We start from the raw sequence: 26,554 nt of genomic DNA, 5'->3' as shown, positions 1-26,554 counted from the left end.
TTTTCGTGCTTATCCTTTGAAGGTATAAAGGTAGGTTATGGATGATTACAAGAGATGTATGTAGAGTAGTTAAGCCGGAGAGGTATTGATGAGAGGTGATTAAATATGATATGTCGTAACTTTAGCTTTTTTACCGAGGATTAAATACGAGGTTATGGAGATTAGGGCACGAATTAGGATAGAGAGTTAATTAGACAGTTGAGACTTGAGAGTTATCTCGCTTATACTGTCATATTTTCTTCGATTTTTTATCTTGGCTTCTTCACTCTCGCCTCGTTTTTCTCCGAACTGTTTTGTAATGTTTTTATTTGACAGAGAATCTATTGGAATGTGAAGCAACCTGTCTAGATATGAGTAAGATTTGCATGCGTACACACTATCCTCCTCAAAACTCGCGTGTGGAGTTACATTAAATATGTTTTTATTGTAAATATTCAATAAACTATTAATACAACTATAAAAATTGAACAAAAATTACTGAATCCAACAAACTCGTAAATCGTAAACCTCGTCATACATAAACTCTAAGTACGAAACCAACATAACCTCTAATTTTTTTTTTTTTTTCTATTCACTGTTCAGAAAGTCATTTATTTAGACTCATGCATTGTAAAGTTCATTTCTAATTATGTGTTGGGTATTTTGGAAGCATATTCTGTTTTTTTTTGTTAGTTCTTTTTGGGAAACCCTAACCCCAGAAGGTAAAATTGGAAAGGACAAGGGTCACTAAAGGGAGTTATAGACATGTTTGGCCTTTTGTGAAAATAAAATTATAGTTTTATTATATATTTATTGTTCTTAAATTCACGTTAGATTATATTATGGATATGTATATTTGATTGAGTCAACCAAATCTAGTATGATATTTCATAATTAATACTAAAGTTTATCTTGTTTGCAGATATAAGTCAATATTCCAATGCAACGATCAGAGTTGATACAAATCTTAAAGTATAATTAACGTGCTAGCTGTATATGGAGCATTTTTTAATTTTATATGTATACTAACAATAAAATGTTAGAAATTGCAGTCAATTTATGATGATTTTTAATCGAAAATTCTTTCGGATTTGATGAACTTTTTATTAGAAAAACTCTAAGGGCTTGTTTGGCCATGAGATTTCTCAAATAATATTTGGAAAAAAATTTAGCAAAAATATTTGTTCATACAAATTGCCATTATTTGGCAAATATTTTTAGTAAATACCCCAAATTTCAAATACTAGTTTTTTCTAATATTTGGGTCAAATCTCATTAATTGGGATCTTTTGAATTTTAAATTTTTACCTCAAAATTTTATCTTTTATAAAAACACCCTCTATAGTAGTTGTTTGCGTTGTATTACATAATCTTTTACGTGGAACATCAAAATAGTGATGAAATATTTACTGAATATTAAATAATGATTTGATTGTTGATGGAAATGATGAAAAATTGGCTCAAGGTAACAAAGTCACGTGCTTTGTATACTTCACGATGTATGGAATGATGGTTGTTGCAATCACTCCAAATTACCTCATTGCTCTAGTGTCATGGACACTATTTGTTATTGTTGTAACGAACATTCAATTGACTTGTAATACAAACATATAGTTAGTTTTTATAGTTCTTAAACTTATGGGTATAAATCATATTTTTCTAAAAAGGTGAAATATATTTTCCAAATCCTATGGTCAAACACATGGTGAAATTTCACTCAAATAATATTTGCCAAGAATATTTGGAAATCTATGGCCAAACGCTAGCTAAATTTATGATAAACGATTGTAATTAATTTTTTAATAGTAATAAAGCGAAATTAATAGAAGAAATAGAACTTCATGATCTAAGTGTAGAAATCCGCATAGAATTAAATCAAGGATTGTATTGATGTACAATTTTCTTGAGAGAATTATAGAGTCGTTAACTATACTTAGATTCTACTACAATACCTATTACTACTATAATAATTATAATAATATAATTATAAACATTTAAATCCTAATTGTACTATGATTTTAATAGTAATCCTAGTCGTAATATAATCCTAATCGACTTCAACTGGAACAATAAGTAGCAGCCTAGTCGATCTAATAGTCTAATCCTAATGTAAATTCTATAATAGTGGAGTAAACTCGTCAGCCAGCTTTGACATGTTCCAATCGTCACCTTTCTTTTTCATCAATACTTGTTGTATACACATCAGTCAGCTGCATCTTCCTTCTTCATCAATACTTGTTGTAGACATATCAGTTAGTTGCATCGAATCTATTCCTTTGACATATTCCAATCGTCAGCTTCATTCTTCAACACTAAATACAAATATGATATTTTAGATTTTGCTGGTTTTTTATTATTCTTAAATTAAAATATATTATCGTTATTTATATATTTGAAGTAGTCAACTAATTAATATGGTATACTATGATACACATTTTATAATTAACGATATTTCGTTTATGTGTTTTCCTACCAATAAATTCTTTCCAATGCAACGTGGAGCATTCTGAGCAAAAACAAATAATTAAGTCCCTTTCCATCAAGATATCACAACATATCAATTACAATGAAGATATTTGAGATTCATTTTTTATCTTTATAAAAAGATTATCTACGATTACTACAACAAAACTATTATTTATTGGTAATAAAAATTTTTAATTGTTGTTAAATATATAACGATAATTAATACTTTTTATATATATTTTTAAAGTTTTTAGCGATATTAGATCTAATTACACTTATTTAATGCTGATAAAGACTTTAAATTTCCTTATTGATATATTTATTTATTATCGTTAAAAGTTATTTTTGTTATAACGAATAATAATGATACTGAGAGAATTCGAAACACTTTTTAATAGAAAATTATACGAAGTAATAAAGTAAAAAAATACTTTTTAGACATATAGTATTCAATCGTTAAAGTTTTTTAGAAATGACTGACTTTGCCATCGACCAAAGTGCACAGAATGGTTAAGAAAATAATTCAACAAGGATATAAAAGCAATATAATGGAAAAAGATAATACGCAATTTTACGTCGAAATCTTAGATGAAAAGAAAATTTATTATCAGTCATTAACTCTTATTAGTTTTTGTTCTAAATGAAAGATGATACAAAATTACAAATATACTAATTCAATTAAGTTTATATAAGCTGTGAAATATTAAAGAAAATCATGAATTGTCTTATTAGAAATATTTAATTTTCATATGTGAACTCCTATCTCGATCATGTGGGAAAATATCCTAATTAAGGTCTAATTCCCCACCTAACAAATAATTAACCTTCATATTTGTTAAGATATTTTCCATGCATCAATTAGTTTATATTGTAGATGTCTTAATTGACGATTCAATATTTTGTAATTTGTATAATTTTTTTTAATATATAAGGGACCATTAACCTACATTCTATTCTCAAGCAAATGTACAATAGAGGGGAAAAAGACAAGTTATTAAAGGATAAGTATAACAACCACCCTTTTTGGAATAATTAAATAAGTAAAATGTGGACAACATGTGTATGAACTTGATCTTAGTTAAATAAACTTGTTGCTAATTAATGGTTTTTGGCTAATTGACACATTAATTAATCTTACAGTTTGACCATGGTGAGTGGTAAAACATATCTAGAAGAAAATCTTGCTTAGCTTTATATGACTATATTATTTAAATAAATAAATTGTTTGAGAATGCAATTAATAGTAATTTGGGTGATCATATTTGATAATACGTACGTTGATTATAATTACATGTTTGAAAAAGGTAGTCTTATCAATATCCATTAATTCATAAAAAATTGAAAATTTAATTTCGGAGGTTGAATTAAAAGAAAAATTATATGGATTGAAAAATAGATAGTTGAGTTTCATAATTACGTTCTAAATTATAGTAATTGGTAACTATTTATAAATTTTCTGGCGGTTCAAATTCATTTGTAGGAATTATATTTAATGAATAAGTAAAGTTTATAAAGTATTTAAATTTTAATTGCCTTGTAAATAATTTTTATCATACATTTTTGGAATTGAAATCATGAATGTGATAGTTTACATTTTAGACCTAGACTTTGCATATCCCAACTATAGATCTTTATATTTGAAATTATATAGAGTTTGATTGCAATTCATATTCAAACATGATAGGAATTTGAAGTTACGCTACGACAAAGCCTAACTTCATACCAAAAATTCAGAAAGTTAAATTTTTTTATTTTGTGAAAGAAAAACGAGAGAAAAAAATAATTAAAATTAAAACTCTTTAGAGATTATAATGAAATTAGAAAACATAGAAATCAAAACTCTTTCTGGATAAATACACAGAGAATACATCAAACAAGTTATACATTTAGGCCATTATACAACTACTTGTAAGAAGGAAAAACAAAGCATACAAGGTTTGAAATTTGTCTCTAGTTAAATTTTAAGTAGTGTGCTAAAATCAAATTATTCATATTTTATTAAAATTAAAATTTTAAGATCTATATTGATAAATATAAGGAACTCCTAAAATTACATCTAAGATTTTAAAAAGTTTTACTAATAAATATATTTTGGACCATCTAATAAAAAATCACACATGGAGTATACTTCTTCTATTACCAAATCATACCAAATTAGTTTGATATGATACCAAATTAAACCTAAAACTTGTATTAATACATATTTATTATAAAAAAATATTTATGTATATAATTTGAATCATATTTTTTATTATTGTTCTTAGTGAAATTATAAATATAATTTTATAAGTAATATAATTTATCTCCTAAAAAAGTCAAGCTTCATTAAAAAAACATAAATATAAAAAAAAATTCAAAATTTAATTACAATATATAATATAAAAAGTATTATCTTATCAAAATTTTAAATACCATAACATACCATACCATACCGACCCGATGATCCACCTAAATTTGGGAAGGAAAATGCTTAATTTTTGTCGATGTATGTAATAAGGCCCCACATATTACTACTTCCCAATTTCCAATTCCAGATTTTCTTGCATTTAAGTAGGACTCTAAACTTCTATATAACTGCGCTCAACAAATCGTCCAAATCCATCTCTCTCCTCTGCTATATCCTATTTTTTTTTTCTGTTTTCTTACCAAAGATTCCATTTTTTTGATGTGGGTGTTGTTCAAATTGAATCAGATTAACCGCCATTGTTGTTGATTGCGATGTCTCTTACTGGAAAAGGCTATTCAGATCCACATCAAGAAAGCAGTAATAATTATCATAATGCTTCATCTAATTGTTGCTCAGAAGCTTTAGCTCAATTGAAGCTTTATCAAGCTTTCATCTTTTCAGTCCCTATTTTGTTTGCTTTTATACTTTTACTGTTATTCTACTTATTTTATCTTCGTCGTCAGAGAGTCGATTGGTCCTCACTGCGGATGAGGACGTCTACATTCCACACTGCTAATGAATCTGATGAACTCTCAAGGGTATGTTAAAACTATTTAATTTTTTTTTTAAAAAAAAATTATAATCTTATTATTTTTGGGGTTCTATTGATTGTGGTTTTTACCAGTGTGAAATGGGGTTGAAGAAGGAAGTGAGGGAGATGTTGCCTATTATTGTCTTCAAGGAGAGTTTTTCTGTCAAAGATACTCAGTAAGTTTGCGCTCTTTAATTTTTCTGATGTAATGAATCTAACAGATCTGAAATTTAGAGCAATGGGTTGTGATAAATGCAATTTATGATCTTTCTAAGTTGGTAGGATGATGGAATGAGTTGAATTTATATGCAGAACTGAGTATTCGTATAGTCGACCCCGATCTTGATCCTGATCCTGACCTATTTGGGACTGAGGCATAGTTGTTGTTCTTGTATACACTTTTAAGTTTTTTTTTTTTTTTTTTTTTGCATATGTATACATGGTTCAAGCTGACACTAGTGAGATGGCTAAATTGGCCATACAAAAGTGTGATCCTTCAGTCTGTCTCAACATTTCTCGGCTTCTTGGAGTCATCTGAGAACAAAAATATGTGATGCAATGTTGTTAGATTTTTCAATACAACCTGCAGTAGATTAGATGTAGAATCCAGCCTGCAATTGTGGTAGATTGGGAATATAGATTGTTCTCTTTCAGGTTTCGTGGGAGGTGTTAGACTAGTTAGACTGTTAGCTGATATTATCCAACAAATAGCTGGTTGAGATTTGAGAATCATAGATTACAATATATGGTACAAGTGAAATAAGGGTAAAGGGGTTTATGTAGCATCAATATTGGAGTCTCAATTTGTAATAAATGCCAACTGATATCACTAGATCTTACATCTCCCAAATCAATGAGCCCCTTTCCTATTTGGTCTATTTGTATGAGAAGTGAGCTATGTTAAGTTCATGAGTGTCAAGGTATAGGGGGATTCAGGTATGGTCTTATCTAAAAGTAAAAACAACTAGTGAGACATTCGGGGATTCAAGATTTGAACTTTATGGATTTGAGTTCGAGATTCTACCTTAACTCTTTGATTTTATGGGGTTCGGCATCAGCTATTTGTACTTATTGAGTGAATATATTAACACATATACGGGGTTCAAGCCTAAACTACTCTGTCAAAGGATTAAGCCATAATCTCTTTTTACACTATTTGCTCAATCTACACATCTACACTCTTTTTTTTTGAGAAGGTAACGATTTGTATTTCTATTTCCAAAACATCAAAACCTGCCACAACATGTTACAGATTCCTAATTACAGATTAAAGAGAGTATAACAGAAGATCTTCAATCCTATGACAAAAATTACAGTGATCCTAAGATATTCATAACTGATTCTAGACATTCCATATACTCCTGCTTACACCAAAAATGAAACAACACAAGACAATTCAATTTCATCTTCTTAATAGTGTTGCTCTTGTTCTGATGACATCTAAGGTTCCTTTCTTTCCACGTTGACCACCAAATACAAGCTGGGATGATTTTCCATCTCTCCCTGTGACCAGAGATGTTGGATAGCTGCTCCATATCTTCAGGGTTTGAGTTACTCTCCATATCTTATTTATAAATTTGCCATCCATCACCTTAGGCATGGTACCTTTTGGTGTAAGGTACTGGCAATACCGCTTCTTAGTCCATTCATCAATTTGCAATATACAAATAGAATAGGGGGACATAGGACCTTGCCTCCAAAAGACGTACACAAGCCAGTTCCATACAGCCTTCAAAAAAGAAAGAAACTTATCTATACAAGATCTCTTTCATTACTAACTTATTTAGATCAACTTACAAAAATGTAAACCTTGTCAAGCCTTCTCCTTATCCTAGATAATTGCTATCAAGTTGAAATGTCCCTTCATCCCTTCAGAAGATGTTGAAAAGAGTAATAGTAGGGTACTATATCCATTCGAAGAGGCCAATTTGGCAAGAAGATCAGCTACTTGATTAGCTTCTCTTCATAGAACTTTCTTCTCTAATTTAGTTCATTTGTTTACAAGCAATGACGAATGAAATAAATGTTTTATATTGGATTTACATGTTGTGAAGAAAACAGAAGGTTTAACAGACATGCATCCTAGAGACAAAACTCAAATATATAAACATTGTTTTCTACTGAAGTTTGATCTTTCTCGGACAGGTGTTCAGTGTGCTTAGGGGATTACCTGGCAGATGATAAGCTTCAACAAATACCTGCTTGTGGGCACACATTTCACATGATTTGCATTGACCACTGGCTAGCTGCCCACAATACCTGCCCCCTTTGCCGCCAATCAATCCTTGCTCCAACTAATGCTTGCACTGAAATACCTGATACGAGCTCAGAAACTACTGAGAGTACTTCTAGTGAACAAGATGCCGATGAAACATCTCACCAGAGCAGCTCTGAGTGTTGTGGGGATTCTCAAGTAGGTCAATCAAATTCAGAGCCAGAACCCAGAGAAGAAACGGAACACAGATCGTCTAATGAAGAAGAAAGTGATAACGTTAACCACGATATCGCCTCAACAAATAGAAGTTATGACACTATGCAGGATCCAGAAGAAACGGAACATAGATTGTCTAATGAAGATAAAAGTGATAAAATTGACCACGACAGCATCTCAAGAAATAGGAGCCATGACACTACGCTGGAGCCAAGTGATTCAGTCTGATGTTCATAAGTTAAGGAAGATAAAAATACTAGCCATACACTGGCTAGATGTGATGCAGCTTGATGCATGTTAGGTGACACAATAGGGATGAGACTGCAGGATGAATATGACAGCATAAGCTTGCCCCTTTGTTCGGATTCCAAAATACCCCAGTCTTTCTGAGATCAAAGTTCATCAGGCTCATGAAGTTTCGACTTCTCTCAGGAAATGGGAGGCAGAACGGCTCGGTTAAATCACCATACGAGGTTAAGGCTTGCATTATTTCTCCGTCTGGGATAAGAAGCTCAAACAATCCTTAGGCAAGTATACAGATTGTTGAAGTATCCGCAGAGTTGTACCATGTAACCTTTCTGTGTCGTAAAGGTGTATAGTAATCTTTAATAGAGTTGTACCTGCTAATACTATGTTGTGCGTAGGCGTAGAGGAGAGCGATTTGAAGTTTAAAGTTACTGTGTTCTAAATTAACAATTTATAAATATTTAGTGGATTTTTAAAGTAAAAAATGTACTTTACTTGTTACATTTTTTATTTACTTGTTTCTTAAGAAATTGTGGTTTTAATTAACATACTCTTATTTATGATCTTTAATCAATCATGGGGGGGGGGGGGGTGCAATTCAGTCTATATTTAATAAAATGAGTCCATTTTAATTATATTTCATGGCTCGGATCACTCATATTTTAATTGGTTAAATATGGGCTTCAAACTATTTTAAGAGTTTCTACAAATATCATCAAATAAATCACTTATTTTTACTTTCATTTTCACTCAAAATTCTTAATTTTGTTAAAAAATGATATTATTTTTTTAGAAACAACATTTTTTTTTCGAAAAAACAATTTAGGAGTAGGTTGGTAGAAGAGGGGGGGGGGGGGGGCGAAGTTAAGGGGTAAATTTTATTTCTCTTTGTTTGAAAAAAGTAATTCAAAAAAAAATAATTTAGGGGCAGGTTGGTGGAAGGTGGGAGGGGGGGAAGGGGGAGGTGCGGAGGTGGGGGTAAATTTTTTGTTGTTGTTGCAGGAACAATTTTTTTTTTTTGAATTCAGCCTATATTTAATAAAATGAGTCCATTTTAATTATATTTCATGGCTCGAATCACTCATATTTTAATTGGTTAAATATGGGCTTCAAACTATTTTAAGAATCTCTACAAATATCATCAAATAAATCACTTATTTTTACTTTCATTTTCACTCAAAATTCTTAATTTTGTTAAAAAAAGATATTATTTTTTTAGAAACAATTTTTTTTTTGTTTTTGAAAAAAAAAATTAGGGGTAGATTGGTAGAAGAGGAGGGGGGGAGGGGGGCGAAGTTAAGGGGTAAATTTTATTTCTTTGTTTGAAAAAAGTAATTCAAAAAAAAATAATTTAGGGGCAGGTCGGTGGAAGGTGGGGGGGGGGGTAGGGGGAGGTGCGGAGGTGGGGGTAAATTTTTTTTTTTTTGTTGCAGGAACAATTTATTATTTTTTTTTTTAAATAAAAAAAAATGGTTGGTGGAAGGTGGGGGAGGGGTGTGAGGGAGAGGGGGGGTTGGGGTGGGGGTAGCGGGGTAAATTTTGTTTTTATTTTTTTGCAAAAATAATTTTTTTGGGTAGGTTGGTGGAAAGGTTGGGAAGGCGCCCAGGGGGTGCGGGTGCCCGGGGAGGGGGTAATTTCTTTTTTTCAAAAATACAGATTTTTTAAAATTGGTTGAAATAATTTTGTCCAAACCATTTTTTCTTAATCCATATTTAATCCATTCAAATTCGATCCGATACAATCATTTGCCACCCCTAATCAAGCACTATATTGGAGTACGCGTATTTATTTTTCACTTAGATTTTTTTATAATGTTTAGAATTTTCGAAGCCAATATACTCAATTATATGTTGATTTTCTTAACTGACAATTATTTTATTTTAAAGGAATAATGCACAAGTATCCCTTAATTTATGTCCGAAATTTCAAAGACACACGTATACTATATTAAGATCTTATTATCTCTGAACTTATATTATAAGTAATTTTTTACTCCTTTCCGGCCTACGTGGAACTAGCTTGAAAAAAAAATCAATCAGCGTTGGGCTCACAAGATAGTGTCACGTAGGCCGAAAAGGAGTAAAAAATATTAATAAAATAAATTCAGATGTAATATAATTTTAATATAGTATAAGCGTGTCTTTAAAATTTTTGACATAAATTGAGAGGGTACTCGTATATTCTTCCTATTTTAAACAAGTATATTATATAGTCAATTTCAAATTAGGACAACGAATACCAATTGTAAACATCAAAAAGTGTTTTTCCAACTTTTGTTTTTTTTTTTCTTGTGTAAATACGTCGGAGTAATATATTGGTACATTTTTAATTTTTATCAGTACTTTTTAATCTAATGCATCAATAGTTTATCATTAATTTCAAACATTTAACGCTAGAATAGTTATAGATTAAATAGAAAGATGTCTAATTCCTCCATAACCATCTAATACATTGCTAAAATAAATGTAATTAATCATCATACTATTAATATCATTATTTATAACTAATCTCTATATTATTAAAATCGACGGCACTCGCAGTTTGCGCAGCAATCTAACTACCCCTCAATGTTTACCAACTAGTATTACTAATTTAATCAACTAGCCCAAAATATTACTAGTGTAGTCCATTTGACTTGGCTAATTCTTCTTCTTCTTTTTTTTTCTGTCATCAAGTTAACTTCCACAGTATACTATTAATATGTATTCTTACATTTCTGTTTCCTGTTTGACCTGATACTCTCTGTATTTTTCCGATCTGCTTTTTTACCCAAAGATTTGAACTTTTCTTGTTTAGATTCATTGAGAAACGCTATGGGGTTTGTCCTTTCACCACAAAATAGGTACTCATTCTTGATCTCCAGTATTTTGCTGACCACTCATTTGTGTACTCCATTTCTTTGAATTTCTCTATCTTTTTCTTTTGGATTTTGTAGCATTAATAGTCTTGGCTACTTGTTATGCTCAATCTTGATTGTTTAGGTTCTTGAAGAATGAAGATATCTCTCTAAAAAAATCTGAGCTTTTTTTGACTTTTTCACACTTTGCACTGTGAATTTGGCTGATGTTAGTATATTAGAAAATGGGTTCTGTACAAAATTCAGTTTATTATTGTTCAGTATCAAAAGGGGGTCAACTTATATATGCATATAATGGTGGAGATCATGAGACTGAGAATTTGGCTGCATTGTGTTTGGAAAGGGTTCCTCCTTTTCATAAGTGGTATTTTCAAACTATGGCTAAGAAAACTTTTGGGTTTTTGATGGAAGATGAAGGGTATGTTTACTTTGCTATTGTAAATGAGGGTCTTGGTAATGATAAAGTTTTAAGTTTTTTAGAACAGTTAAAGGATGAATTTAGGAAAGTGGGGAAAAAGGGTTCTTGCTGGACTATGTCGAATCTAAATTCGATTTGTTTACAAGGAGAATTAGTTCCTGTTATTTCACCATGTAACAATGCTACTGGGAAAATTGAGGGTGGTGATTCAACAAATACCCTGTTGTTGGGAAAGCCAAGTAGACAAGAAAAGAAGAAAAGGAATGATCATGTAATTGCTATTAGAGATGCTGAGTTGGAGGAGGACCAAAAATCGACAGAACTAGTAGATACGAACGATCAAGATGCAGTAGTTATTCCAATTATGTCACAGAAAGAGTTGTGTTTGGTAAGGAACATAACAAGCACCCAAAACTTCCAAAAGAAGTGGTGTCGCCATGTACGCGTTATCCTTGCCATTGATGTTGTGGTATGTCTTGTGTTGCTTGTGATCTGGTTAGTTATTTGTGAAGGTACAAAGTGCCTTCACTAAAGTTGTTCTGTTGTTACCTTATCTTATTGCTTGGAGCCAAGGAGGTTATTGTTCTAGCCTTTTGAAATACTTAAGCACAATGTTGCATTGCGGTAAGCATATGTGAAGAAAGTGGATAACGAAATTAACAAATCAAGCAGCCGTCATACTTATATCAAGTCTAAGTTTCATCAAAGTATTGTTGGAAACTCATTTTTTGTACAGTAATCACTTTGTTTATGGATATGGTGTAAGGGATACACCGATGCAGTAGATTACAACCAATGCGAGGTTCTTGTTGGCTATTCTAGTCATCTGAAGTTTGTTGCAACTTCATTGTTCCTCCTTGTATCTACCACATGAGTGCTTCATATTAATACTTTTTGTGTTCTTTTTTCTATTGGATTGAGACCGGCCTAAGTGGAGAAGTATGGAGCCGATCCCAACTAGTTTGGGGTTGAGGCATACTAGTGATTATAGTAGTTCTTTTTTGTTTTCCGTTGCCTCCTGTGTACATATAAATGCCTGGTTACATACAATTTTTTTACTTTTTTTCTTCAGTTGAAAGTTTGCTTTGAAATAAAAAATACTGCATTTTGTCTACTTCATGCAATGTGAACTATTCCTTCTCAAGTCTGCTTATTGTATAGCATTTTTTATGATCCTTTGAGCATGACAAACAAAAATGTTTGAAGTAAAGTCCTGGAAATACATTATCTTTCTACTCCGAGTGTCTTCCTTTATATCTTACTGTTGATGTGAAATTGGCTGCTGGAGAAGTGCTGCGAGGAACATCTTAAGAATTGAATGATACTCCTCTTAGAATGTTCGACAGACTTTCAGATAGATAGTAATATCTGGCAAGTCAATCTTCTTTCAAGAATTCAAGTTCATGAAAAGGGATGCTATTTCTCTTTTCCCATCATACTAAATTTGAACAAGTACGATTTACGTGCTCTTTTTATCTTGCACAAGTTATGTTGCTATGTGGGATGAAACTATGTCTGTACTGGGAAAGAGGGAGTGAAATTACTGAAAGTCACCTGTACACAGATGAATAATCATCTATTGAGATTATTACATCAACCCAGTATACAGTAAACTTGAATTGTCATCGGAAAAGTCACAGCTAGATGCATATGTAAGGCTTGAGAAGGACACCTTTTCGTGTCATGTGAAGTTGTTGGATCCTATTTTCAGTAACTTTTTCATTTTCCATTCAATTGTTTAGCCTCTTCTGATTGACAGCATTCGACACAGTTCCGAGAGTTGATTTCTCACACGATCAGTAACTTATTATTCTTACTAGTTATTATCTCAAAAAGTTTGCTTTTTTCTTAGATTCCAGTTTCCTTCGACAAAGACTCTGACTTTCTGATAGAATAACTATTAGTTGAGTGAGTGATCATTTGTGAAATCAACTCTAGAGTTTTGCTTGATTATAGGAGAGAACATGAATCCAATGTGTTATCGTATATACATGCATTAGTTATGCAGGAATTTTGGTGCACAAATTGTTATGGCAATTTCTAAAGATAAGTTTAGTTGTTGAAAGACAAAAATTAAAGATTACTTCATTTTAAGAGCTATTTCAATGAAATATACCTCAATTAAGAGAAAATTTGCAAATATAATTAGATATAACGAGGCTCTATAGCTACATTTTTGCTAATTTCGCTCCATAACTATAGTTTTATTTGTTATGGAGGTTGCGGTTTGTATATTTTGCTTGTGAATATACAAATAGAATAAGTATATACAAATTCTGTATTTATACATTTAGGAATTTTTCAGAACTTCATTTCATCATTTGAATATTTCACTTGCTAATATATAAGGCGTGTAATTTATTTTCAATTTATCATAAATTGTATACAAGTAGTTAGGATAAATATATACAAAGCTCTGAATTTATACCATATGAACCAAAATTATACATATTCTGAATTTATATAAATCAAATGAATAGTTCAAATCAGACGAATAACAAGAATTAGTGAAACTATAACTACGAATTACAATTAGTAATTTTCTTAAACTTTAGCTATAGTATTCAATATAGGCTAAATATTTGTTATACTACATAATTTTTCCTTCCATAAATAGCGTCCACTAACCACTTTTCACTCTATTTTTGGAAAATAATTATTAAGGTATCCACATCAATCAAAGTTCAATTGGGCTTCAATTGCTTTCATAAAGTGTCTATTGGCCATTTTCATAAATAGTGTCCATTGGCCATTTTTTGAACTAACACATTTAAAAAGGGGAAAATTGTATATAATGACAAATTAATAATTCGAATTAAATATTATTATCACAATTAGATTTAATTGTGCCCTGTAAGTGTAAGAAACTTTTTGCAAGTCGCATCTCTCCCTCAAACTCTCTCTTGCTCGCTCGTTCTCGTTTTTATACAAACACAAATGTATAAAATGTGTTTATGTTTGTATAAAGCGAGAGAAAATTGTATATGCGCATATATTTTCATTCTCCTCTCTCTCCTCTCCCAGATCTCGCTCGTCACCCTCGTCTCTCTCATTTATACGAATAAATACGAAATGTATAAATTACGTTTTTTGTTTGTATTTAGCGAGAGAAAATTGTATATACAAATACAAATACATATATGCACACTTATAATTATACAATGCAAAATATTTTCATGTTCAATTTTCTTTTGTTTTTCTCCTTTCTCCTTTTATATATACATAAATTATATATATATATAGAGAGAGAGAGAGAGAGAGAGAATTATACAACTATTTTTTTGTATATGTATAACGAAATGTATATATTTATGTTTGTTATATAGCACAATTATTGCTATACGTGAAAGTTACTTTTTAAAAATAGCTATTATCATAGAATTTTAATTACATGAAGTGATAAATATTTATTTGTATATTTTACACCTCGATATTTATTTATTTTTTTAAAAAGGAAAACTTGGATCACACTACCTCTTAAGAAACTTTTTGACTAATACAAACGCAATAATTACTCACAAACCCAATATATATATACAATTTTTTTAATTAATAATACTATCGTCATTTTCCTAGAAAACTCAAAATAGCTAAATCGAAATGTCAACTCATTTCATGCCACATGTTAAACTATATTATAAGGAAAGAATTATAGAAAGTCAAGAATATGAAGTCAATCCTCAATTCAACCAGTACCGAGCAGTAAAACATACATATTTTTTAATTTTCTTGCTCGATATTTGATATTAGTTTTAAAGTTTGATTAATTTAAAGTTGTGTTACAAAACTTAAGTTTTAGAGGTAAAATGCTCCTTGTAAAATATAATTTATATTTTCAGAGCTCAAATAAGATAACTTTTGTTAATTAAAAAAAATTATAATTTCATTATATGATCGTAAAATATAGTAACAGAGCTAAAATTTTCATTAAGATGTAACAATTAAATCTAAAATCTATGATTAAATATAAAAAATTACTTACGATTTCACTATATGATTGTAAAATACAGCAACGAAGCAAAAATTTTCATTAAGACATTAATCAATGATTGTAAAATATATCTGACCGAAACATACGTACACATGCACGCGTGCTACATAATATTATCTGTTCATAAGCATTTACTTTAACTTTAAAAGATTCATGAGCCTGCAACTTGTACTAGAATAATAATATTGCCAATCTGCTTTATAATTAGTTGAAAAGTTCAAACATCATCAGATAACTAACTGTAAGTTTGTGACATATATAAGCATTAAGGAGAGATTAACATTAAATAAGTACATCCAGCAACTCTGTTAAAGCTTGTCTTGAATGAGACTTGTGTTTAGTATGACGAAAGTTTGTGGCGTTTGAGCCTGTTTGTGTGCACTTCGATTAATTTTATAAGATATATGTTATCTCGCACCCAAAAATAGGTAACGATAACATGAAGTTGATTATTTTCTTTAAAATGTTGAGGAACTTACGTAAATTTCACTAGTTTAAGAGCTAATTACTTAGATACACATAATTTGCAATATTACGTAATTTACCATTTTCTGGTTCCCTTTAAATTAAGTATGTCCAGATGCATATATCTCGATCATAACAAATCTCACTCGCATTATCTGGAATACATTTACGAATCTCGTTAATTGTCCCTCGCCACTCTCCCAAGCATCTGATATCTCACGTACATGTTAATTACTCCAGATACATACATATACATGTATCTAGTGTGTACTAATATAATTCACATGTATTTAAGATACATACAGATCTCGTTCGCCTCTCCCTATTTTTATTCTTTTTAATCTAATACCAAAATACATATCTCTAAAGGTAAGAATTGATTATCAATTTAAAGAACATTTTCACTAAAACGGGAAAAGTGACTTTTCTCTCACTTATGTGCAAAACTCATTTTCTTACATTTATTATAACTTTTTCTCGTGATCTTCTTGCCATGTATCTTTAACATTTAAATTACTTTTCTACACCAAGTAATACTGGGTTTGATTTGATAGCCAGTCAAAAGTATGGAAAATAATAGTAATATATGGAAATTTATGTACGCATTTTTATATAAAAATTAGTTATTCAAGATTTAGTTATTTATATATAGATGTATATTAATTATTTCACCTTCTATCATGTATAAAATAGCATTTACATAATTTTTTTTATAACTTATACATTAATTCCCTATGTTTCAAATGATTTGTGATATTTCGACTTCACACAAAGTTTAAAAAAATAAAGAAAAATTTAGAATCTTATGGTCTTATATTTATAAAAATATATCAAATGTATCAAAACATCTTTAATTTTATGATCTTAAATACGTCATGTATAAAGTTAATATTAAATAATCGTTTCTAAGTAAAAAAAAAAAAGCTTTTAAAAAACAAATTAAAAAAAGGGCCGAAAAACAAATTAAAAATGAAGGAGTATATATTAGGCAAGCAGATTCCTAAATTACAACAAAAAGATGTATTGATTTTTATTTTTTATTTATACTATATAGAAGAATACTGCCAAATGTGATAAGTATGGTATCAATTACGCATTTAAATTTTAATACATAAATAACTTACCTCCTAATCAGTTATCCAACGATTAAATCAATAACTGTCAATATTTTATATATAAAAAAAAATCATAAAACCACTCTCCAATTTTCAATAGAATATTTAGCACCATATAGACTGGAATACTTTTTTAAGCTCACTACTGTGAGAAGTAGACCTAAAATTTAGACTTTATATGTTCATGATTTGCTACTTCCATAATTTCTTTAATCAATCTTTAATCTGTGTTCAGAACATATTGTTTGTACTTACTCGTGCACAAATCACGAGAATCCCATTTATTTGTGCCAAAACACACTATTACAACAAAACTTTTGAAGAGCATAATCAAAATTTCAAACAACACATCAAGAGATTTCAATTCTACACATTATTATGCTCATATATATTTTTTTGTGTGTTGTGTGAAATACTGATATCTTGCTATTTATATTATATGATACTCCCTTTGTTTCTATTAAGTTGTTCACTTTAAAAATGTTACACATATTAAGGCATCAATGATTATCATATGTTAGTTACAATTTTATTTTTATAGTATAACTCTCCAAGTATAATAAATGTATTTTTTTTTTTCCAAAAAGCATGCATTACAACTTAATAGTAGAAATTTTCTAGAATTAAATAAAGACATCTTAGAAAAAAAAATTATTATCCTTTCTTAATTTATTAAAATGAATAAGTAAATACAAATAAATATAAAAAAAATATAAACAAATAAATAGGAACAGAAAATATACCGTAATACATCCTTAAACTATAATATATAGTAATAAATGAACAGAGAGGAAACGTATAATTGAATGAATGAAATAAATGAACTTTCTTAAGGTCGTCTCCTAACATGTGCGAAGCCCAAGCTAGGGCGACTGAATCTCCAACTTTTATTCATATTATTATATTATATTATACCTCCAATACTTTTTCGCTGTCATGCTTACTAAAAATAGTTGATCCAAATAATTATTATTTTTGAAAATTACAGTAGATTTAAATTTGTAGCTAATTTTCATATTTATTTTAACTTAATAAATACGGGGAGTAATTAATCTATTAAAAAGAAGAAATAACTTAGTTAAAATTACCTTTTTAGTTAATATTTTAAAAAAAACATACGAAAGAAACACATGACAAGTAAAATTAAAAAAAAAAAAGAGATAAGTATTGAGAAACACCTCTGAATTTGACACAAATTATTGGTTTCATACCCAAACTATTGACAGTCTTAGAAAAACTCATTTACTTAACTAATTAAATTTAGATATATCCTCAATCCGTCACATGTCATAACAAATGGTGTCAAACTCTCATAGGAGCATGAAGTCTTAATAAGAACCCGAGAGAAAAGTTGAAAACACCTCTAAACTTGGCGAGAATTTAGTTGTATTTAAATTCAGTTAGTCAAATAAAGAAGATATTTTTAATTAAGATTGTCAATAATTCGAAGATAAACTAATAATTTATATAGAATTTAATTATGAATATTTTCAATACTTCTCTCTAAAATAAATTAAAAAAGAATACATGAAAAAAACCCTAAACCTAAACCTTGACCCGTGGATCCTACTTTTATTTAAAAAATATTAAACCTTGTTAATAATTCATAATTAAATATGGCGCGTCCAAATGAGATTGCCAATCCCTAGGAGGTTTTGTAGCTGTTTTTCGCTATAGTTCGCTTTGAAAACAATCAAACGTTCCGTTATTTATTTCATTGGGATCATTTACGTATTAATTTATTTGTGCAAAAGTGCATGGCAAGTCTCCAATATTGAAATTGAACCCGGAATTCATGCACCATATAAGTGATAAAGTGGATGCAAATATTAAGATTATTCAAGGCTCAAATAGAAGGTCGGTTTTCTCTCGATTATTTTATCGATCCTATATGTTGATATTAAAATTACTTTTTTTTCGTCGGAAAATAATATATAGTCATACAAATACTCAAGATTTGTATTAGATTAGAAATTTCAAAAATAAATATATTATTCTTTTTTACATGTGTCTAATCAAACTGTATCATATAATGTGAGAACAAAAAATTAAAGTAATACTCTCTCCATCCAGAATTATTTATCATGTTGCGCTTATCGAAAGTCAATGTGATTAATTTTTAAAGATAAATTAGATTACATTAATTCGATATTTTAAACCAAAAAAATAGATATTCTAAAACTATATGAAAAGTATTATAAGTTATAATTTTTTACATATTAATATGGTGAAAAAATACATCTTAAAACGTTAGTCAAAGTTTTTATAGTTTGACTCTAAAAATAGAAACCATGACAAACAATACCTGACGGACGGAGTACTAGCTAAAATTAGACAAATGAATTATACTCCTTCCATCCGGTAATGTTTGTCATGGTTTCTATTTTTAGAGTCAAACTATAAGAACTTTGACTTACATTTTAAGATGTATTTTTTCATTATATTAATATGCAAAAAATTAGTCAAATTAATTTTCGATAAGCGCAATATAACAAATAATTCTGAACGAAGAGAGTATATCCCTCGAATATTTTCTATATATTGTTTCTTATGCTCCTAATAACAGTACCTAGAGCTAGCTGGCAAATTTCATGCAAATGATTGAATTCTTTTTCTCAAGGGATAAGAGAGACCTACCCAGTCTACTTTAATGTATAGAGATTGTTGCGTAAATTCACGTTTTCCAACTTCATATAGGTGAAATAAGCTAAGCACTATTATATGCATGCTGCGCGTGTGCGTAGATAAATTTATTTGGGGGTTTATCCTAGCACAAATTTACTGTATAATTAGCGGGTGCAGTAATACTTGAATCTAAGGGTATATAAAATTAAATTAAAAATCAAATTAAATCGTAAATTAAGTTAATCTGAAAAAACTCAACTAGTGATTTGGTATTGGAAAAATAAACTCGACTATATTTGGGTTGATTTGTTTTAACTTAAAAAAATCAACCCGACCATATATATTTTATCTTTAAATTTATTTTATACATCAAAATATTTACTTTGATATAATTTTAAATATTTCTTATACTATTTCATAGTTTTATCTTTTAATATAGGGAAAATGCATAAGTACCCCCTCAACCTATGCCCAAAATCTCAGAGACACACTTATACTGTACTAAGATCCTATTACCCCCGAACTTATTTTATAAGTAATTTTCTACCCCTTTTTAGCTTACGTGACACTAGTTTGAAAAAAAAAAGTCAATCATCGTTGGGCCCACAAGATAGTGCCACGTAGGCTAAAAAGGGGTAAAAAATTATTAATAAAATAAGTTCAGAGGGTAATAGGACCTTAGTATAGTATAAGTGTGTCTCTGAGATTTCGGACATAGGTTGAGGGGGTACTTGGGCATTATCCCTTTAATATATTATTTCAAGTTTGAAACTTAGAATGTGGAATGGTCCAACAAAAATTATAGTTCATAGATGTTGATAATTATAGTAAAACCTAGATCAAAATCAAATTAATACTAATTCAAAAAGAAAATCAATTCAATACTAAGAGTGACAATAATATTGAACATTTATTCTTTAATTTTACATTGGTTTAGATAATTAAAATACATACACTAATTTTAGTTTTCCTTAAATATATAGTAATGTAACTAATACTTATTAAACTTATTTTAGCATGATTTAGTAATTTTAAATTATATGACTTTACAATATTTATTTTATATAATGATTTCATTTTTATTTTTAATTGAATATTTTTGTGTCATCAATACTCATCTCATATTTTGTTTTTCTTTTTTAAGAAACACCTTAGATAATTGTATTTTGGTTGGACTAAAAAAATATTTGAAGCACAAGTTATTTGTATGTTCGTATGCAAACTTAAGCAAGAAAAAAAGTCGAGGTTTATTATTTGGTTGATTTATAAATTTAAAAATTCGACACAATGGTTTGGTTTGGTTTGGTATTTGAAAAACCCGAAAAAATCTAAATTTTATTAGTTTGAATTGATTTATATATTTAAATTTTTTATACAAATGGTTTGATTTGATATTTAAAAAAACCTAACCAACTCGGTCATGTACACCCCTACTTGAAATTTGAAACCTCAAAGTGAATTTTAAGCTTCCTAACCCAATCTTTAGTCTAAAGTTCTAGGGATATATTCAAAATCCATATATAACCTTATATGTAGTGTGTAATGGAAAAATTACTTAGATTGGTACCTTTTAATAAATAATTAGTGATATTTTTCATTTATTATCATTTATAGCAACACTATAATAAATCTGCGATATGTATTAAAAGTGAATTATGTATGCAATATATATGTATTATAAATGCTTTGAAATATATTTTTTGTTTGTTTGGTAAGAAATTGACACATTATATTAAAACGTGTGATAAATGTGTTATCCATCAATAAAACTTGAATTATATGTGTTTTATAAATTGTTTTTTGTAATATGTATTAAAATTATATTATAAGTGTATCAAAAATGAAAAAAAAATATTATTATTATAAATGATAAATATTTTCTTTATATAATATATTTACGTAGGTTACCCTTTTTTATTTCGGAAGTTTAGGTGAACACATGACAACCCCCTAGATTTGCCCCAAGTTGGGTGGGTTTAAATGAATTCAATAATTTTCGACTCCAACTTTATATCATGTGTCGTGTATTCTTTCCAAAAACCACACTTAGTAATAATTAAGTACTTAATAGGTACAACAATAAGTATTTTTTGGGGGGTAATCGACGTATTTTTAAAGTTCAGATAGTCAATCAACCAAACGACTATTTATGAAGAATCTCTCTCACAAACAATAAGTTAACTCTAAATACAAAGAACTTAACCAAATTACGAGACTAGAAAATTCTAAACTCATAAAATTAAAATTCCGATTTCATATATATTTTTTAAAAAAAAATTATTTCAATCCCCACATATGTTGTCCTATATTCTACATTCACTAACTTGCAATTTACTTAATCTTTTAAGAGTTTGCGCGGGCGGCGTTAACGGCCGTCAACTTTCCCTCCTCACATGAATTTCACAATACCTGATCGTTGACATTATAATACAGTTGGAGAAAAAAAAAAATATATATATATATATAAGGGGCATTTCAATCAAAATTAAGAAAGGTTGAGCAAGTGAAATACACAATCTTAATCAAGAAGAAGGCAAAGATCGATCATCGCTGAGTTTAAGTTACATATATGGCATCATCATCTAATGGTGGTGTTCCACCGGGGTTTCGATTTCATCCAACAGAGGAAGAGCTTCTTCATTATTACTTGAAGAAGAAGCTTTCATTTCATAAGTTTGATATGGAGGTTATCAGAGAGATTGACTTGAATAAAATTGAGCCATGGGAATTACAAGGTACATATTTTTTTTATTAATTAGCTATAAGAATTTAGTCGTTGTTGAATAATAGAAATTTTTCAATAATTCATCGATAAATCTATTTATATTGATGTTAATTATTACCAGTTAGCCACATAATTTATCCGTCTCTAAATTAAACTTTCTATTAGTTATATTATTCAAAAATTGATTAGTTTAACACAAACTGATTCTCACCAAACAAATTATTTATTACTATTAGATAGTTTATATTCTTGGATAACTAACTAAAACGAGATTAAAATTATAAATTATATAATCTCTCTTATTTAAAAGGTTTAAGTACTTATAAATAAATTATGTTTTTATTTATTTAAGTAAGAGAAAAAGGATAAATATACTCCTAAACTATCATAAATGGCATGCATATACCTTTCGTCATGCTTTGAGAATATTGGTGCCCCTGCTATCAAATAAACTAGAGCGCCTATATATATATATATATATGTATATACCCTTTATACTAACTGACATACACGTGTTATAATCTTATTCCACCAATCCTAAATTTATTAAATATCCAATCAATGGATAAGATTGTATCACGTGTCCCTGTTTAGTGTTCATTAGAGTGAAGGGCATATATGCTATAGTTTTTGAACGACACGAGCATCAATATCTCAAAAGTATATGTGACAGAGGGTATGTGCATACCATTTATTCTTTAATCAATTATATTTTTGATATCGGACATGAATTTAATTAGTAACTAGATGATTTCCATGTTAATATTTGATGATAATTCAGATAGATGTAATATTGGATCGACGCCGCAGAATGAGTGGTACTTTTTCAGCCATAAGGATAGGAAGTATCCAACAGGTTCAAGGACAAATAGGGCAACAAATGCTGGGTTTTGGAAGGCAACAGGGAGAGACAAGTGCATAAGGAACAGCTTCAAGAAAATTGGTATGAGGAAAACACTTGTGTTTTATAGAGGAAGAGCTCCACATGGACAAAAAACCGATTGGATTATGCATGAGTATAGACTGGAAGATGCTGACCAAAATCAAAATGTAAGTTCATCCGATCCTTAATTCTTAATAAAGACATGTACACCTTAATTCTTAATAAATTATTTTAATTAGATTTTTGTAGTTTTCTTTTGTGTGTTTTTTAATTTTATGTCTTTTGGGTAGTTGAGTTAACAATATAACTCAATTTCTTTAATCATACAAGTCATTCTCTTCAAACAAGTTGTAATATTCAGATATTTTTTTACTTGAGACTGATGCATTTAATTTAAGGAGATACTATATTTTATTTGATTAATTTGGCTATTGAATTAAAACACTAATGGAAGTTTTTCTTTTAAAATTTTGAACCAAAGTGTTTAATTTAATTAAAATTATAAAATTTAACTAAAACATGATTCAGTTCTACTTGTAAATAAAATATCCTAATAATTTTATAACGCTCGTTATATATTAACTTATTCCATCAGATATATGAGATACTTATCTCTTTATTATGATATAAATAGTAGGATATTTATTTCAAACATAACAATTAAATAAAATACAAAAAAATTATCTCATCACCATTTTATTATTTCATGACTATTTATTTTTATCTCTTACACCAAACGAGGAACCTAAGCCTAAAGAAAAACCTGTTGGTTGAAGTCTTTGCATGTCAAATTGCATACATGCAAGCATGTGTAGAAGTCAAAGTAAATTATAATAATGATTAATTAATTAATGAATATTTTCTGGATGATTGACTTACTTACCACAAAATCTTTGACTGTGAGGAATTCCCAGCTTGCATGCATGCTTCTAGGAATTTGTTATGCATAATAATGATCATATTTTAAATTGCTTAATTTTATTATGTCTCAGCGAAAATATCATTCCAAGAAAGTTATATATATACACATGTGTCTCTTCATGGCTATCTGGTCTTGTATATATATATTTCATATCTCTTCATGGCTATCTGGTCTTGTATATATATATTTCATATCTCTTCATGGCTATCTGATCTTGTATATATAAATTTCATAATTAATTTTATATTTTCTCATAGTAATCGCGTATATATATATATCTTTGACTATATATGTACTTTTCAAATGTGTGTAGGAGGATGGCTGGGTGATTTGTAGGGTATTCAAGAAGAAAAACCTATTCAAAATAACTGGAAATGAGGCAGCTTCATCAAGCCATCACCACCAACAACCAACCAACAACTTCACACACAAAGACAATAATCATGATCATAGCCCATATCTACTACACCAATTACCACAACACCATGACCAACATCATGACTTAAACTATTCCCAAATCCCAGTTGCTACTACTCTCGCGCCACACGAATACTATTCACACAACAACAACAACATTGAAGTAGCACAAAACTTGATCAAGTCATCATCACTGGGATATCATCAACATCATCATCCTCATGAATTCTCATCATCAGGTGCTGATCAATCAGCGCCTTGTGAGTCTGGCTTAGAAGTAGCAAGCAGTAATGATCATCAATGGGGAATTAATATTGATTCATCTAAAGTTGCATTAGGGATGGGATTTGAATCTAATCAAATCAATCATCAACTTCCTATGCGTGGAGAAATGGACTTTTGGAGTTACGGAAAATAATACACACACACATGACACAACTATTAGTATTAATTCTTTGTAATAATATATATATATATATATATATATATATATATATATATATATATATATATATTTATTGACATTGAAAAGACATATATATATCACTTAAATAATTATATATACTTAGTTTGTTGCTGTACTATATATTGTATTGAATGTATTAATTCAATCGGGGGGAAATGTATGATTGTATGTCCTCCTTATTTTATGTTAGTGATTTATAGATTGGAATGTAAATTTTCTTAAACATGATCAATATTGTGATTTGAGAAAATCAACCTAAATATCGTCTCTCCTGGTAACAAAAATGATTTATAGTGGTAATTAATTTACGATAATAGTTTAATTGATATGTTAAAAATTTTTATCGACAATTAACACTCTTTGTAAATGTTTATAAAGTCTACAGTGACATTAATTTAGTGACATTTAACAAATGTCGAAAAAAACTTTAATATCTTTTGTAAATGTGCATATTTATTAGCGTTAAAAGTTGTTTTTTTACCGTGGTCATGTCTTGACATTATATTGTTCAAAAGATAGCTACGGACATTAGAATTCATCAAAGAATCACACCAATTTTAAGTCATCTTAAGATGTTGAAAGCATAGGCATTGAAAAGAAAAATCTTCTAACTCGATTTTTAGTTTCAATAGAATTTTTTTTAAAAATAAGTTTTACCTAACTTAAATTGACTATAATTTGAGCTAATCATAGATTTAAAGTTATAATTTACTTAAATACAATTCATAGTTGCATGTAAAAAGTAGGAAAGAGACAAATCATATTCAAAAGGGAGCGAGATATGAGAGGGAGAGGAGAGAAATACAATTTATCTATACTTCTTATTAGTGAAAAACTTACAAGATAATAAAATTGTAAGATTACAATTGAAAATAAAATGAAGAAAGTAATCTCTTCAGGCTGAGGAGCGGATATCTCGCTCTCTTTAAGGAGATTCAAGCCCGCTGCAGCAAATGTTTTCACCGGTCCAGCAGTAGTCCTCTTTGACTTGTCCCCTCCAGGATACAACAGCCTTCACAAAGTATAACTCAACAACTCTGACAAGAGTTGAGTCCAAAGCTCCACAAAAAAAAACACCTCACTTCAACTAATAAGAACTTTCTTTTAGACTAACTCTTTCACTCTTTGTTTTCTCTTGTGTTTTGTGTGTCTCTAAAACCAAATGAAAACTACCACTATTTATACTACAAGAAGTCTTCCTAGCAATGAATAGGAAGATAATGGAGGTAGTAAATAGTGAAGATAATGGCCTTAAGAGTTACAATGAGAGTTACATAGGTTACATAGGTTACAATGAGAGTTACATAGGTTACATAAGTTACAACGGGAGTTACATAGGTTACAAAGAGTAATGGAGGAATTGGGAATGACATACATTGATAGATAACCAATGCTAATGGATGATGTAGAAGTCATCCATTCCATTGTTCATTCTTATAACTCCAAAATAAAACAATTTAATATGTTAAATATTAATATTAAAATGCTAATAACCTAACACTTCTTGTCGATAATTGTATCACGAATTCAATTGTTTTATATCAAAAACTAACTACTAGGAGGCGGAGA

At 29.3% G+C, this 26,554-nt stretch overlaps 3 protein-coding genes across 4 annotated transcripts; all 3 read left to right on the top strand.

Annotated features, from left to right (window-relative positions):
* The first annotated feature begins 560 nt into the window (after positions 1-560).
* LOC101251996 (RING-H2 finger protein ATL7) lies at positions 561-8,527 on the top strand. 2 transcript variants are annotated; one of them, XM_010324490.4, is made up of 4 exons: positions 4,884-5,209; positions 5,356-5,430; positions 5,517-5,599; positions 7,569-8,527. In XM_010324490.4, exons 2-4 carry the CDS (start codon positions 5,380-5,382, stop codon positions 8,080-8,082), a joined length of 648 nt encoding a protein of 215 aa, XP_010322792.1. In that variant the 5' UTR covers positions 4,884-5,209; positions 5,356-5,379; the 3' UTR covers positions 8,083-8,527. The 2 variants fall into 2 exon arrangements, with proteins under 2 accessions (XP_004241916.1, XP_010322792.1); XM_004241868.5 differs by having other exon boundaries at positions 561-5,430.
* A 1,850-nt stretch (positions 8,528-10,377) lies between these two features.
* Positions 10,378-12,490, top strand: LOC101255602 (phytolongin Phyl1.1). Its single transcript, XM_004241880.5, has one exon. It carries the CDS (start codon positions 11,183-11,185, stop codon positions 11,906-11,908), a length of 726 nt encoding a protein of 241 aa, XP_004241928.1. The 5' UTR covers positions 10,378-11,182; the 3' UTR covers positions 11,909-12,490.
* A 9,544-nt stretch (positions 12,491-22,034) lies between these two features.
* Positions 22,035-24,970, top strand: LOC101261423 (protein BEARSKIN2). Its single transcript, XM_004242212.5, has 3 exons — positions 22,035-22,307; positions 23,079-23,347; positions 24,416-24,970. Exons 1-3 carry the CDS (start codon positions 22,142-22,144, stop codon positions 24,935-24,937), a joined length of 957 nt encoding a protein of 318 aa, XP_004242260.1. The 5' UTR covers positions 22,035-22,141; the 3' UTR covers positions 24,938-24,970.
* The last annotated feature ends 1,584 nt before the right edge of the window (positions 24,971-26,554 follow it).

This window comes from Solanum lycopersicum, chromosome 6, assembly GCF_036512215.1.
Source record: "Solanum lycopersicum chromosome 6, SLM_r2.1".
Lineage (NCBI taxonomy): Eukaryota > Viridiplantae > Streptophyta > Magnoliopsida > Solanales > Solanaceae > Solanum > Solanum lycopersicum.
The sequence above is the reverse complement of the archived record's forward strand: the minus strand, read 5'-3'. Positions and strand labels throughout refer to the sequence as shown.